The 16,153-nt window shown below is 38.8% G+C and overlaps 1 protein-coding gene across 2 annotated transcripts in view; it reads right to left on the bottom strand.

Annotated features, from left to right (window-relative positions):
- noxa1 (NADPH oxidase activator 1) overlaps positions 1-16,153 on the bottom strand; it is a 32,355-nt gene extending 16,202 nt beyond the window's left edge. For both annotated transcript variants that reach the window (XM_012856480.3, XM_036144706.1), the window contains exons 1-5: positions 16,067-16,153; positions 11,484-11,672; positions 10,464-10,546; positions 7,956-8,064; positions 6,445-6,579 (exon numbers count right to left, since the gene is read on the bottom strand). In XM_012856480.3, the coding sequence (XP_012711934.1) occupies positions 6,445-6,579; positions 7,956-8,064; positions 10,464-10,546; positions 11,484-11,657 (501 nt within the window). In that variant the 5' untranslated portion in view covers positions 11,658-11,672; positions 16,067-16,153. The remainder of the gene's footprint in view (positions 1-6,444; positions 6,580-7,955; positions 8,065-10,463; positions 10,547-11,483; positions 11,673-16,066) is intronic.

The following is a 16,153-nucleotide window of genomic DNA, read 5'->3' as shown; positions in this document are numbered from 1 at the left end:
CGACAATAATTTAAATATGACATCACAAACATATGACACAATATACCTACGGCACTCTGGTGACCAGCTCGCGACTAGCTTTCTTCATAATGGCCACACATTTAGCAACTTTTGTTCGCAAATAACTGATTGACGTTTCCAAGACGTCTTCTCATCAATACTCCTAAAAATAAATTTGTTGACCATACATTGTCAATTTTTGTATTGTCAATAGTTATTTCTACAATAGCATCGTTTTCCCATTCATAAAATGGCATCGGCTATTCCTGCTCCAATAGAACTGATCAACGACAGGAACATAAGCAGGATAAGTTCTAAGTTAATGGGCAGTTCATATAAACATAACTGATCTGCTTTTATGTGCTCAAGTATTCTAAGTCTAACTTGAACTGTTTTGGAATTAATGCTTAAAATTAAGCCTTAAATAATTTCACTGTTCTATCAAGGGTTATGGATATTTTATTTCTATAATTAGACACTGTCTGCTGTGTGGAGTTTAGAAGAGGTCACGTTGACTAGTTGCTCCTCAGTAGTGTGGATCAACGTCCTCCATATCATTGGTTCGGGGGGGGGGGGGCATTTCAGATAAAGAAATGCAAAAGTTCTGTTGGGGGTTGTTTACGACTAGTTCTGTATCTTGTACGGTTGAATGTGTGAATGTATGTACATGCCTGCATTTTCAGTACCATCTTTACTTACTTTATTCTAGTTTAACAGTAAATTTACTAATCTGATATGGAGAAGTCAACCAAAGGAAATATTTTAAATATCTAAGTTACAAGCTGGAATGTCAGAGGAATAAGGAAGCTAACTAAATTGAAATTGAAAGTATTGGACCGACTAAAAAATTTGAAATCTAAAATAATTTTTCTACAAGAATCTCATTTAATGGAGCCAGAAATACATCAGATAACCAAAAGATGGCAGGGTCAGGTGTATCACTCTTCCTTTATCAGCCACGCCATAGGAGTTATTATTCTTATACATAAGTCAATACCATTTCAAACTATAAGATCAATCAAAGACCCGTATGGGAGATATATTATTGTGCAAGGATGCATTTCAACATTAAAATTAAACTTCATAAATATTTATGGACCTAACAATGACAACCAATCCTTTTATAAAAAGTATTCCTAACTTTGTCAACCCTGGAGGGACTTTATATCATAGGAGGGGACTTTAATTGCACCCTAAACCCCAGTCTAGATAAATCTACACAAATTGACACCAGTCATGCACAAACCAGGAAAATACTCGTTAATTATATAAAAGATTTAAAAATAAATGAAGTATGGAGAACAAGGAACCCTAGTAACAAAGAATTTTCATGTTATTCAAGCTCACACCAATCTTATTCGTGTATTGATTATTTTCTCATCTCTGTGGAGTTATTGCCTCTCGTGGAAAACTGCTGGTACAATAGTATTGTAATTAGTGATCACGCTGCAGTATCCCTGGAAATTAAAGTAAATAAGATTGATCAAGGGGTGTAACGATGGAGGATGCAGACACTTCTGCTAAAAGACTCAAAATTTGTTACATTTATGGAAACTTGCATTGACAAATATTTTGAAATGAATAAGGATGAAACGACAGCTAGTATTAGATGGGAAGCTATTAAAGCTTATATTAGAGGAGAAATCATCAGCTATAGCAGTAATAAAAATAAACAATATAACCAAGAGGTAAAATCATTAGAGAGCCAAATTAAATCCATCGAAGTAGAACTTTATCAGAGCAATGATCATACAAAATTACACAAACTGACTGTTTTGAGAACCAGATATGATAAATTAACGACAGAGAGAGTGGCAAAAAACTTGATGTGGACTAAACAAGCTTTTTATGATCAAGGAGAAAAGGCCGGTAAATTATTAGCCTGGAGGATAAAACAGATGCAAGCGGAAAGAACAATTCATAGCATGAAATCGCAATTGGACACTTATTACAGACCCTTCAGAAATAAATGAAGAATTTAAAAAATTCTATAAAATCTTATATAAATCTGAATACTCTGGTAACAAAGAAGCACAAGCTGCATTTCTTAATTAATTAAAATTTAAAACCCTTACAGAGGAGGATAAAACAACTCTTGATAGTCCTTTAACAATAAAAGATCTATCTGAAGCAATAGATAACATGAATAGCGGTAAAACACCAGGTCCTGATGGACTTCCAATAGAATTTTATAAAGCATTTAAAAATAAATTAATCCCACCACTTCTCAACATTAATGAGAAATCATATAAAGCTGGAATACTCCCAGACTCACTGAGGTTGGCTACAATAACTCTTTTACTAAAACAAAACAAACCCCCGACTGAATGCTCCTCTTATAGAGAAATCAGTCTTATGGGATGTGATACAAAGATCTTGTGTAAAGCACTTTCTAGGAGATTAGATAAATATCTGCCCAATTCAATAATAAATGATCAACAAGGATTTATTAAAACAAGACAAGGCTACCATAATATAAGACGGGTCCTTAATGTATTGTATAAAAAACATAATTGTAAAGACACAGCGATGTTATCATTGGACGCATGTCAAGCTTTTGACAGAGTAGAGTGGAATTATCTGTTTGAAGTGCTCCCCAAATATGGATTTGGTGAAACCTTTCTAAAATGGATAAGACTACTATATACTGAACCCACAGCACAAGTTTTAACCAATAATAACATGTCAAAACCATTTAATTTACAACGGTCAACCAGACAGGGCTGCCCCCTGTCACCACTACTTTTTGTGTTGGCAATAGAGCCTCTGGCGATGGCTGTTAGAGCAAGTACAGGAATATCAGGTATTAGAATAGGAGGAAGAGAACATCTCATTTCCTTGTTTGCAGATGACATCATATTTTTCATAAGTAATTTGAAGATCAGTATTCCCAATTTATTAAATCTAATAAAAGAATTCGGTGAATTTTCAGGATATAAAATTAATAATTCTAAATCAGAATTAATGTTTCTTAATGAAGGCGAAAGGAGAAGCCCTATTGTGGTTACCCCATTCAAAACAACTAAAAAAGGTTTTACATATCTAGGCATTAAGATCACTCCATCCCTCAATGAAATAAGCGCAGCAAACTATGATCCCCTTGTGGAAAAAGTCACAGAAATGCTAAATCGATGGTCAAATTTGCCTATATCCATGATCGAATAAATGTATTAAAAATGACAATCCTGCCCAAATTTTTGTACTATTTTCAAACACTTCACTTGCCACTGTCAGATTCATTTTATGACAGTATAGACAAACTATTTAATCAATTTATTTGGAGTAATAGAAAAGCAAGACTCCGTCTAAAGTTACTCTATTTGCCCTATGACAGAGGTGGACTTCAAATCCCTAATCTCAGATAGTATTATATGGCTGCCCAACTAACATCAGCTACACACTACTTTTGTCCAACGGCATCTCCAGCTTGGGTAGACATTGAACAGCAATCTGTTCCAGATCTCCCCTTAAACACCTTCCTATATTCTTCAGATATAAAGACACTAAAAAAAACCCACAAAGAACCCTTTCTTAAAAAATACAATTATAACTTGGCACACAGCACATAAACATGTAGGTGACCGACCAGAACTATCACAATTTACCCCTATTTGGGGTAATGAAAGGTTCACCCCAGGAAAAAATGATGGAGGATTTAAACTATGGAAAACCAAAGGCATTCATAAAATTAAAGATCTATATGCAGATGGCATGTTGCTTACATTTGATCAGTTATGCAAGAAGTATTCAATACCCCCTAAACATTTTTTTAAATACTTACAATTGAAAAATTATATGTCATCAAAACTGAAACGAATAGTTGACATTCCACCCCTAACAAAAATAGAAGAAGTGTGCGTTGGGGACATAAAAGGGAAAGGTTTTCTTTCGGCTTTCTATAAATTGTTGATGCTTTCCTCCAAGGATTCAGCAATTGACAAGTTAGACGCTTGGAGAAGAGATACTCTTGAAGATATAGATGAGGAAGACTGGAATCAGGCCTGTTTAAAAGTACAGACACAAACGATAAACACACGATTTAAACTTCTGCAATACAAATGGCTTATGAGAACCTATATAACTCCAGTTAGGCTTCATCATATGTCCAGTGACATTCCAGACACTTGTACTAAATGCTTAATTGAAAAAGGAACTCTTCTCCATTGTTTGTGGGAATGTCATAAAATCCAGAAGTTCTGGAGGGATGTTATTAGATGCCTATCTGAATTGTTTAAGGTTAAAGTCCCATTGGAGGTTAAAATCTGTGTTCTAGGAATATACCCAGTGGAATTTAAACAATCGCAGACTAAAACTAAATTGATAGATTACAGACTTCTTCAAGCCAAAAGGGCTATTGCATTAAGATGGAGAAGCATGGACCCCGCCTTCCCTGGGACTCTGGAAGAAAGAAATTGCAAATTCGCTCGGACTGGAAAAACTAACATACATTGCCAAAGGTAAACAGCGAGACTTTGCGAACCTCTGGGAGCCATATATGAGGATCATAGAGACTGAAAGCGGAGCTTATAAATGAGTGTCTTGGATGAATGTCTTGACTACAGTTTCTACTTTCATACTGTATTGTTATTTTTCTCTGTCTTAATCTAAAGAGTTTTGTATATATATATTTTTTCTTTCTTAGAACAAATGCAGGTTTGAATGGTGAGTGCGTGAATGAATGTAAGCACATGTCTACAATGTTAAGTTAGTTATTTTGTTGCTTGTAAATTTGTTGTGTCCTAAAAGAGAAAATTCAATAAAATATATATATCGGCTCACCCGCTACTACCATCTAATGTAGAACAGATTACTAGATCAATTTGTGCTTCTGTGCTTTTTTGTCTCTCTTGTTGTGTCTCTGCTCTGTCTTCTGTAACCCCAGTCGGTCGAGGCAGATGACCGTTCATACTGAGCCCGGTTCTGCCGGAGGTTTTTCCTTCCCGTTAATGGGTGGTTTTTCTTCCCACTGTCGCTTCATGCTTGCTCAGTATGAGGGATTGCAGCAAAGCCATGTACAATGCAGATGACTCTTCCTGTGGCTCTACGCTTCCCCAGGAGTGAATGCTGCTTGTCGGGACTTTGATGCAATCAACTGGTTTCCTTATATAGGACATTTTTGACCAATCTGTATAATCTGACCCAATCTGTATAATATGATTGAACTTGACTTTGTAAAGTGCCTTGAGATGACATGTTTCATGATTTGGCGCTATATAAATAAAATTAAATTGAATTGAATTGAATATATAAAAAATGACATCTTTTTTTTATAAGTTTTATGATAATTTATTTACATTAAACCAACTTGTTTTACAGTCAGAAGAACCGTGGTAAACTAAAACATTACTTTAAACCTTAATCTTTCAGAGGGGAGAATAACTATGGGCTTAACTGTATTAAATCCATGACAACTTTATTAAACACATTGACCAAAAGATGCACAAAGATGCCTTTTTTATCTAAAAAATAAGCAGCTTATTTTAAGCCAGGATAAGATCCTTAAACGGACAGTGGCCTAAAGATTACATGGTGGTCCTTATGGTGGTGCATGAGTCATCTTTCAGTTGGGGTAAAGACAGATTTTTTAATCTAATTTTTGAAGAACTGAGTCCCAGAGCAGAGTTCATATGTGTTCTAACTTAGTCCAACCTTTGCTTACAAAATGTCAAAAGGGCCAGGGCTGTAGCATTGTTGCTATTGCAAAACGAACTAAAAAAAATCCAAACCCAAAGGTAATAGTCTTATGATTCTCTGTCAACATAAAAATGAAAAAAAAAAAAAAAAAAAAAAAATTTTTTAAAATTGATTTGGAATCTTTATCATTTTGTCAAGAAGTACATCAGACTTATGAATCTGTGAAGAAAGAAAACTTAAAAAGAGAAGTACAAAACAAACATTGAATAGACTGCTAAGTCAGTTCAAGTTTTGGGGACCTTGGAATTAAGAGTATGAATAGATCTAAATGAAACATTTCATTTTGAAATATATTGCACATATATGCATCTTAGCACATATTATGTTAACATATTCATTTCAAAAAGTACATCTTATGCTGATTACTGAATGTTGCCAGCAGCCCTAGCTGTTGCTGCTGATTACAGTCTGATGAGGCTTTAACACCAGAGCTATGCTGCATACCGTGTGAAGTGTATTTCCTCATCATTGCCTCTACGTGACAAATAGTCTGTCTGCATGGACCAATGGAACCCAGCCAATGAGTCACCGTTTCAGTTTCTCTAAATGAACATTAATCCTCACTGATCAGTTTTGGGTGAGGTTGTAGGCCGTATTGCTGAAATGCAACAAAAGCTGTGGAACTGACTTTTTAGAAACTTCTCCCCAGTCAATAGCCTGTTTCTTGTGGCGCTCTGTTTTACGGTGGCCCAGAAGGGACCTTGAAATGCAAGAACTGCAACACTATGAAATAACGGTAGCAACACTCACTTCAATGCTTTTGAAAGCCACCTCAATATTGCCCACTCGTCCTTGTCCTCTCTCCTGAGTGGCTGACAGCAGGATGTCCATAGCTTGCTCCCATTGGCCCATCCGACTATACACAGCTGCTGCATTATATAATACCTAGAGGACAAATTACAATAACAAATTTCAGTACCATCACTTAAATATTTATTTATTCTTCAGGTTGGTATTCAGCCCAATGTACAACATTAAATGATAAGATTACTCTATTAATATGTCTTTTCAGGTAAATTCATTTCTTGTTTTGGAACAAAAATCTATGTCGAGCAGTTCCATTCCCACAGGAAATCTGTTCTGCAAACACTTTTCTTAGAACAGTTAAAAAAAAAAACAGCAATACTTTACCAGAATCCAGTAAAGGAGCCAGAACAATGATTTTGCCTAGAAAAGACTTGTGTTTTGGTATGATAGGTATGAACTCCTAAGGACTGAAATGTCATTGCATGTAAGGACTTATAAGTAGACTCCAGCGGGAAACTGGAGAATTTTCTGTGGACATATGAGGTTGATCCGCTTTTGCATCAAGGCACCAACTTCACAGCATCTGATTCACAGGAATGTGGGAGGACTGCTGACCGATGGCCACAACAATAATCCAGTCATTGGAGCACCTGCTTTATCTCTCATCAACTGGGATGATGGGCACAAGCTCCTAGCATTCTGACATCTGATGTTCAGAATTTTGCCCGAGCTCTTCAACATAATGGACAACACAATACTTATTATAGAAAACATACTCAAAGCAAAGACTGTTTGAGTGTTAAGGAGCAGTACAGGAGGTTGTTGCTGCCCTGAAACAAGTGATTAGTATCACCTTCTGTGCTGGGAGAGGGACATCTGATGAAGCAATGCATAATCTGTCTTCTTATTACAATTACTCAGCTACCAACAACACGAACACGGGTGATTTGATTAGGACAGACCATGACTGCAGCACACACTTGTTGGTTGTTTCATAATACCTTGTCTGAACCATGTAATGTGGAGCTGTCTGTCGTCTTCAAAGACCTTCACAATGTGAGGCTTTGTTGGCTCCCAGGTGTGTGTGTGTTCTTGTACTTGCAGGTGAGCGAGAAAAATGTTTTGCTCATTTTACTAGAAAAGTGAGGACTTTGATGGAATGTGAGGATCGAAAAAAGGTCCTTACTGTTTTTGGGGGGCTAGGGGTTGTGTTTAAGACTAAGGCGTTTAGGTATAAACCGGCAAAGGTTAGGCCATCGAAAGGCTTGAAGATGGAATGGAAGTGAAGGCACTAACCTCTTCACTATGTACATAAAAAAAGAGACACACACACGCATGCACGCGTACACGCAACAAATTAGAAGGAACATGATAATCCTCTCAGTTCTTACACAACATCAATCAAACAGGATGGAACTGGACTGTGTTTTCATATTTTTTTGTCTGACGTGTGGACCCAGAATGCAGATGTGTGCTGCATGGTGTGTGTCTGTGCGTAAGGCTGAATTTCAGACCTGCCAGCTGTAGAGTTTGTATCTCAGTCCCAGCTGTCTGTAGTCAATGACAACATTCCCTCTCATGTGCTTCTGCGCCCAGATGCAGTCTGACAGAGCCTCCTCCAACCTGGACAGACACCAATGCAGGAAAGGACACACAAAGGAATAGATCAAAGACTGTCATCTGTCTACACCTGGCTTTAAAAAAAGTTTGCACAAGAGTGATAGTTTGATTGTTCCTTCCAATTAGTTTGACTAACTGATCAGTTCAAATTATATTAATAACTGTTTGCATGGTTCCATGTTGAGCTGAACCTTCAAATTAAACCTGTGTGGTCAAAAAAGTGAGAAAAAGAATTAAACTGACTCATCGCTTTTCATTAGCATCATTGTCTCTAGGCTCATGTTCTGTTGCTGTTTCTCTGTTCAGATGTCTTTGACTTTATTCACCCCATATTTACTACACATTTTCATGACAACATTTTTCACATCCAGACCTGAATTTTAAGATTTCTTATTCTTTTTGCAGTTTTTCCAATGTTCTAGACATTTAATGAAAACAACTACTACCTAAAATCTGCTTAAATTGCACTCTGGTCTTTTTATCTGTAGGTTTCACAAGTTATGAAATAACAGAATGCTAAAACTGGCTTCTGATTTTATGAGTGATATACATAGGTCTTCAGAGTTTATTACTAAAATTAAATTTAATGTAGCCGCCATCAGAGCCGACGCAGCTGATGGAGGCAGAATTGACGTGCCTTTAAGTTCGTAGAAGAAATCACTAGTGATTTGGTGGGAGTGTAGCTGCCACCAGAGCCGACACATATTCCATTTTAATATTTAGTTAAAAATGACAGTTCATCCATAATAGTATCTGAAATTAAATGTTCAGTAATAAATAACTGTCAGCAAATTTCCTGTTTCCTTTCTTAGTTCTGACAGCATTTTGATGGCATTTTCTAAGACATAAAGACATGTAACTTGGGAGGAGTAACGTTTAAAGAGTATCTTTTTTTGCACTTTCAAAATGATGATACACTTTGTATTAGTCTTATCACATAAATCACACCACCACATGGATGTTAAAACGTGAAAAAGTTCAGCTGAATTAATACTTTTGCAAGACACTAATGACCCTGGAAGTCAACCTAGCTTTTCGGAGCTAGATGTGCATTGTCAGGACTCTGCTGGCAGCGCCGTGCAGTTTTCTGCCAGCTTTGCCTTTTTTCTTCCTTTTCCCTTCTCCACAGGTGGCTGGAGTGACAGATGGGCATGGTACACACCTGCGGCTCGTTCAGCAGCGTGCGGCCCTGCTATATAAGCAGCACTCTGACAACTGATGGATGCCAGAGTGTTAACCTAGTTTGGTATGCTCAGAGGCCCCTGTCTATGACAGTCAACCCTTTCCAGCGTTTCAACGTTGTCTCTTGTGTTCCTCAGGTTGTTTTCCGTTTGGAGAACGTCTCCAACGTTCCCTCGTGCCCTGGCGTCCCAAGTGAAGGACAACAGGTTCAGGCTGTTCCGACTCCTGCTCCTAACACATCCCCGTGCTCTCTGGTTCCATCAGCCGACTCCAGATCCCACCTACGCCGCTGCTGCTCGGGCCCTCTCCTGGGATTCCATCAACCAGCCCATCAGTCCTACAGTCACCGGCTCAGCTCGAGAAGGCTCCAACTGAGTCCATCACTGCACTCCACTCCCCCTGGCCCGGTTCCATCACCCGGCGGTAGGTTGCGTTTACGTAACTCTCCTCCCCTCATACTTCCGTTCCCAGAGACTTATCTAATCCTCTCGCTTCTCACCCACAGAACGATCGGGCCCCTGCTCGCGCCGACTTCCCCGTCTGCTAAGCCAAGCTCCAACTTCTTGTGTTTGCTCGTTTCAGTTAGTTCAATAAATATTTGTAACTGCTCTTGTCTTCCGGTGTGAGTTCTGCATGTGGGTTAAACACCTTAAGACCATGACATGCATATTAATTTAAAAGGAGTGGAGCAGGGATCAAATCATCAATCACAATCCTGATAAGACAGAAGACATCAAGTCAAGCAAGCAAATATATGAATAATAAATTCATCAGTTTCACTGCAGAGTTATTAAAGCAGAAGCAAATTATTAAATGAATCTGATGTCTCCTGTCATTGAGTGATGAGTGTAGGTTTTAATCTATTCTTTCAGACTAAACATGCCTTCCCTTACTAAGAAATAAAGAAAATCCTCTCAGTTCAGTGACTGGTGTTACTGTAAATGTCTTGATTTATTTTCTGTCATTCCGACTCTAAAATATTATTCAAAAGACAGAGGAGGTCAGAGTTATATTCAAGCTGCATTTATGCTCAGCTGGGGTGCAGTAATGAAGGCAGTCATGCATGTATTGTCAGGTTTACCCTTTTTATCAAGCACTTTGTGACATCTGTCTATGTAAACGTGCTATATAAATAGCTTTTTTTGTAAACATATGGTCAACCTTTTTCTCAGGACACTTTGCACCTTGTGTGTCCTGCTGGTGTTTCTGAGGCGACCTACCTGTCAACCTGCATCATCAAGGCCGCTCTCTGGAAGAAGGCAACAGCAAGCCGCTCATCCTTGGCAATGGTGAAGTCCAAAGACTGGATATAAGAGAACCAACAAATTAATGTCTTTTACAGGGTTTAGGTCAGAAACTTCTTGATGCCTCTTTAGGATTCAGGAGGATTTTGACCTTATTTAGTTTTACCTGTTTTCAGTCTTTTAATTTTTAAATTTCCCTCGACCCCTCCTATGTTGTTACCCACAGGATTCAATGGGCAAATATGTCAGCTTGCAACTCTTTAGTGGTTGAGTAATGGTGTCTATGCTCATTGACTTTTTGTTAATAAATTGACATTATACACTCAGACTGCTTTCTTACACTGCAAAAACAAAACTTAAAATAAGTAAAACGTTCTTAAAATGAGTGTGTTTGTCCTTGATTCGAGCAGGTAAATAACATGATTTGCCAATGGAATAAGACTTTTGCACTTAAAATAGGAACAACTCATCTCCATCGTCTTATTTCAAGTGCAGGATGTCTAATTATCTTATTTTAGGGGTCAAAATACTCATCCTATTGGCAAAATAACTTATTTACCTGCTCAAATCAAGGACAAATACACTAACTTTAAGAACATTTTACTTATTTTTAGATCCGTTTTTGCAGTGTATCCGTTTGTGTTCAGTAAATTACATTTCCCTTTTTAAAAGAGAATTTTCACTAATCAAAAATGTAGAAGAAAAACATCCTGTATCTTAAACAGATTTTTTACTGACTACTTTTCTATTCCCAATCAGCCCTGGTATTTTATGTTTCATATCTTTTAATACTGCTGATGATGTGATGCATACTACTCTGGGCCTACGCTATGCTGCCTGCAACATCAATTTAGCCTACAACACTTAGCTACTGCCATCTATTGCTCCTCACTTGTGCTTGTCTGCATAGTCTATGGATAATTTTCTCCTTAAACATGCAGTGTTGTAGTATTTGAATGATTTATGTACAGCTTGGGAAACACTGTTGATACAAACCCTCAGAGCCATGTCCGTCTGGCCCAGTGCCAGGTGAGCTAAGGCAGCGTTAAAATGTGTGCGAGAAGTCGGCTCAGTGATTTGCTCGAGCTTTGCCAGAGCTCCTTCCCAGTCCTTAGCGTCCACTGCCTGCACAGACTCATTCCAGAGCCCCAGTAACTCGTTGTAAAGCATTCTGCACAGTAGAGACTGGAGTACAGAGACACACATTAATACACAGCGTTGTGCTTCTTTGTTTTGGAATTATTTTTCACATTCTGGCATTAGCTTACATTAAACGTCTGTGCGTAGATGTAAAAATTAACTTAATTATCGCTTTTCTTATATCTGTATCCCTAAGCATTGGTTGAATAGCTCCAAAAGGATATTATGTGTGTAATGGGAACATTGCCCACATCAATAATTGTGATGCTAATAAAAGGAACAGAACCACAGAAGAAATAGGATGCATCTATGGAATGACTGCAGGGATGACCCCCATTCCGGTTACCCACTGCCAAAGTAAACACCCAACCACCATTTATTTACTATACAAACAGGGCTAGAATTAACCCACCCTCCCTCTGGTATCAGCATTCTGTGGATCATCTTAAGCGGTAAAAGTTTGGTGCAAAATTTGCAATGAAATCCTCAATCACACCAGCCCTCACTCTGCCTCCTCCTCCTGCACCCAGACAGCAGCATTGAGGGCAAACTGCAGCAGCCGCTGCCACTCTCCTGCAGACGTTCCGTCAGAGTTTGTGGATTCCCCGACAATGTTTGGCGTAAAATGAACCAGAATGCTTGGTTTAACAGGCTGAAAACATTACATGGCTCCAGGGGTCCGTTCTTCGTACGTCGCTAACTCAGTTAGCAGGATTTCATCGATGACGATTTGGCATGATCTTGGATCGTTTGGTTCTTCGAGAGACATCCTGCACTTGTTGTCATAGCAACATGTGCGCCAGCTTAAGCCTGCTCGAGAGCAGGCTTATTTCATGTAAACAAGATTAGATCACGGCTGTATAAGCGGAGGAGATGGAGAAGTCTGCCGTAGCCATGTCTATTTTTACAACTGCAACCTGTTGCGGAAGGTGCAAGAATAATTTGCAGAGTTTTTCGAAATTAATCGCGTATTGCGCAATAGACAGGATCCTTTAGCGCAGCGCGACAGTCATAATACAGACAGTGTAATTGTAGAGAGATTTTTCTTGGTGGCTGTTATAAACAGACAAACATCATTTAACAGTAGCTTTTAAAGAGGAAAAAGTGGTGTTGGAGCCATAAATCTAAAATATTTAAGTTATTTGTATGATGGTTTGCTTTTTATTTTTATCCTATTCAGTAAGAAGATTTGTTCAGGCCATTTTATTGTGAAGTTTAGTTTACTTTGAAAGGCTTGCTTCCTGTCGAGCCGTATATTGTATTAGAAAAAAACTATGGATGGATTATCTAGCCATGGAGCAATACAGTTTTACCGTGTAAACTGTGGATGACTTGGAAAAGGAAAATTTTCATTTTTTATGGATAAAGATTTTTTTTTTTTTTGTTAAAATTCCCAGTTTGCACGTGTCCTTTACTTCCCGTGTCTAAGGAATGACACTGAAATTTGGATCTCTTAACATAACAAGTGCCTTTTTAAAATAAAGTATAATAATTAAAGGCTACCATTTTGTAGAAAATTCCTTTATTTCACTTTTACTTGTCCCCATGTTCTAGTGAGTCCCATGGAGGCTCTGACATAAAAGAACAAAGTAAATATAAGATTATTAAAATACAAAAATTCATACTGTAGAAAGTGATAGAAACATCTACCATGGACAGTATTTACACATTAATTTGTCTGCTGCTTTTTTCCAGCCCTCTCTCCTGGCTTTAGCAGATTTTTAGGTGTTTTAATTAATGACTTAAATTCGGCATAACCTTCCATTAAAAGCTTGTGTTCTCCTTGAGAGAAAAACTGTGGGCGTTCTTCGTCCATGCTGAACAGCCAATAGCAGCGTTGCTGATCAATGTTTCTACTATCGATACATTTCCCCTTTTAAACAAACGCATGAACGCGCAGTTGTCTCAGATAACTCAATCCAGCCATACTAATCGTAAACAACAGGTGTGTTCGAAGAACCCTATTAGCCGGATGAAATCATCTTGGATGTGTCATTTGATCTTGGATGTTTTGAGCAACGTACAAAAAACGGACCCCTGGCCTGTATTGCCTCCACTCATATGACATGAATTATCCAATGAATGGTAATTTTGGTGTTTTAAAAAGCCACCTGTTTTTCCCCTTTCATGTGTGACAATGGTAAAGACTAAGGAGCTTTCTGAGGACACCAGAAATGCTCTTACTTGCAAGCACAAAACCTCCAAGGGGTATAAGGCCATCTCCATCTGTTATTAAGAAGTTTTTCAGGCATGGAACTGTCAAGAACCTCCCTGGCCATGGGGTGCGGAGAAAAAGTGATGACAGAAATTTTCAAAAGTTGGTGCGAATGGTGGAAAGAAACATGTCAAACATCTAAAAACACCAACCTGGAGCAGTCTGGTGTAATTGTTTCAACAACTACCATACGCTGCACACTAAACAAAGCGGGGCTTCATAGGCGGAGGCCAAGGCAGATCCCGTCACTGAAGAAAAGACATAATAAAGAATGATTGATCTTTGCAAACGGGAACCTGGACAAACCTCAAGTCTTCTGGGACAATGTTTTATGGACAGATGAAACAACAGTGGAGCTTTTGAATACCATACCAACAGTCAAGCATGGTGGAGAATCAATAATGCTGTGGGGCTGCTTTGCTGCATCTGGTACTGGAGGCCTTGACCGTATGACGGGTATCATGAAATCAGAAGATTATCAAGCAATTCTAGAGCGAAATGTCTCGCCCAGTGTAAGGAAACTTGGTTTGAGGTTAAGACCATGGGTCCTCCAGCGAGATAAAGATCCAAAGCACACCTCCAAAGGCACACAGGAATGGTTCTGTGGGCAACTGTGGCTTGATGGGTTGAGTAGTTGTCTTGCAATCGGAAGGTTGTGGGTATGATTCCAGCTTCCCCTTGTTACATGTCAATGTCCCCCTGGGCAAGGCACTTAACCCCAAGTTGCCTACCGAGCTGCATATCGGTGTATGAATGTGTGTGCAATTGGAGAAAGAGCTTGAGCATATCCATCCTTATTTGGAAGCTTTGAAGATCAGGCCCTTAGTAATTTTGACTAAAATTACTAACTTTGTTTTTCATAGCCAAAAGCAAACCTATTATCATACAAGACTTTTTTACTGAAAGAAAAACAACAGGCAACTGTTAGTTCATAGCCCTATGGGAACACGTTGGGCTGGTCTGGGGAAAGGTAAACGAACAAAAATATCTTGGCTGTAGCCACAGAATTCCTTTCCCTCTTCACAGACTTTTTTCCATTTGATATTAAAAACTCAACAGTTAACCAAGCTGGTTTTTCCTGTCTTGGCACTAGAAAGATGTTCCACCTGTCGTTTGGAATGTTGGGTCAGGAGCTTAGCACAATCACACCAAGAGGGTTAAAGTCATATGAGTAAGTAATTAATCTGAATCAATTCAATTTAATATGACTTAACTAATTTCAAATCAAATCAAATAAAAAATATTTAATTAATTCCAAAGGGGAATTAAATGAAACAGCACAACCCAATCTTCCTGTTAGATGTTTGAGTCATTTTCACCTGTACAAATGTTCCCCATCTTTAGGAGAATGTCAAGACTTTCAGTTCCATGTATAAAGACAATAGCAGCTGCGGCTATTTTTCCGTTTATCTTCTTCCTCTGACTCCTCTCTCTGGCCTGCTTGGCTTTACTTGTGCACATTGCTGTACTTTAAACACAGTTCCTTTTTCTTAAGATGCTCGGATGTGTGTGGGGTTCTGAACACTGACTTAAAGACTCCTACCCCATGATCAGAACTGAAAAACCCCTGCAGATGAGAGGTAATGCATCACCACAGAACAAGAACAGATGTCCAACGGTTCAGATCTCTGGATTCCCATCTCCTGGATGCCGGGAAACCAAATTTGGCTACACTTCTAAGTAAGTACCAGGAGGAGGCCCAGGGGAAGACCCAGGACACGCTGGAGGGACTATGTCTCCCGGCTGGCCTGGGAACGCCTTGGGATTCCTCCTGAGGAGCTGGCCCAAGTGGCTGGGGAGAGAGACGTCTGGGCCTCCCTACTGAAGCTGCTACCCCCGCGACCCGACCCCGGATAAGCGGAAGAAGACTATCGGACGGACGGACGGACTTCTAAGTACATTTAAACTGAGCTTTTCTTTATTTACTTCATCATCCATAAGCAGATTACATGATCATGTGAGGAAGAAGGGATACGCAAAAAACAACAATTAGCTAACATTCAAAAACATCCTCAGCTTTCCAAAATTAAAATCATAAATGAAAGCAATAAAATTTAACAACACAAGGGAAGCAAGGTAAAGCTCATTAGTGTTCCATTGTTAATGGTTTTCCAAGAATACCTTCTTATTTTCTTATATACTTCCTAATAACTCATCCATTGTCCACAGAGCAGCCATTCAGCTCAGTTCACACCATGGATCTCCTACATTTTCATACTCTCACCGTTCACTCCAGAAGAAGAGGCTGATGATGGCTCTGTCAGTCCTGGTGTCTCCCTCTGTGCCTGCTGTGAACAATGCTGTGTGAGGG

Source organism: Fundulus heteroclitus, chromosome 12 (assembly GCF_011125445.2).
Source record: "Fundulus heteroclitus isolate FHET01 chromosome 12, MU-UCD_Fhet_4.1, whole genome shotgun sequence".
In the NCBI taxonomy this organism is placed as follows: domain Eukaryota; kingdom Metazoa; phylum Chordata; class Actinopteri; order Cyprinodontiformes; family Fundulidae; genus Fundulus; species Fundulus heteroclitus.
Note: the sequence above shows the minus strand (reverse complement) of the source record. Positions and strands in the feature narration are given on the sequence as shown.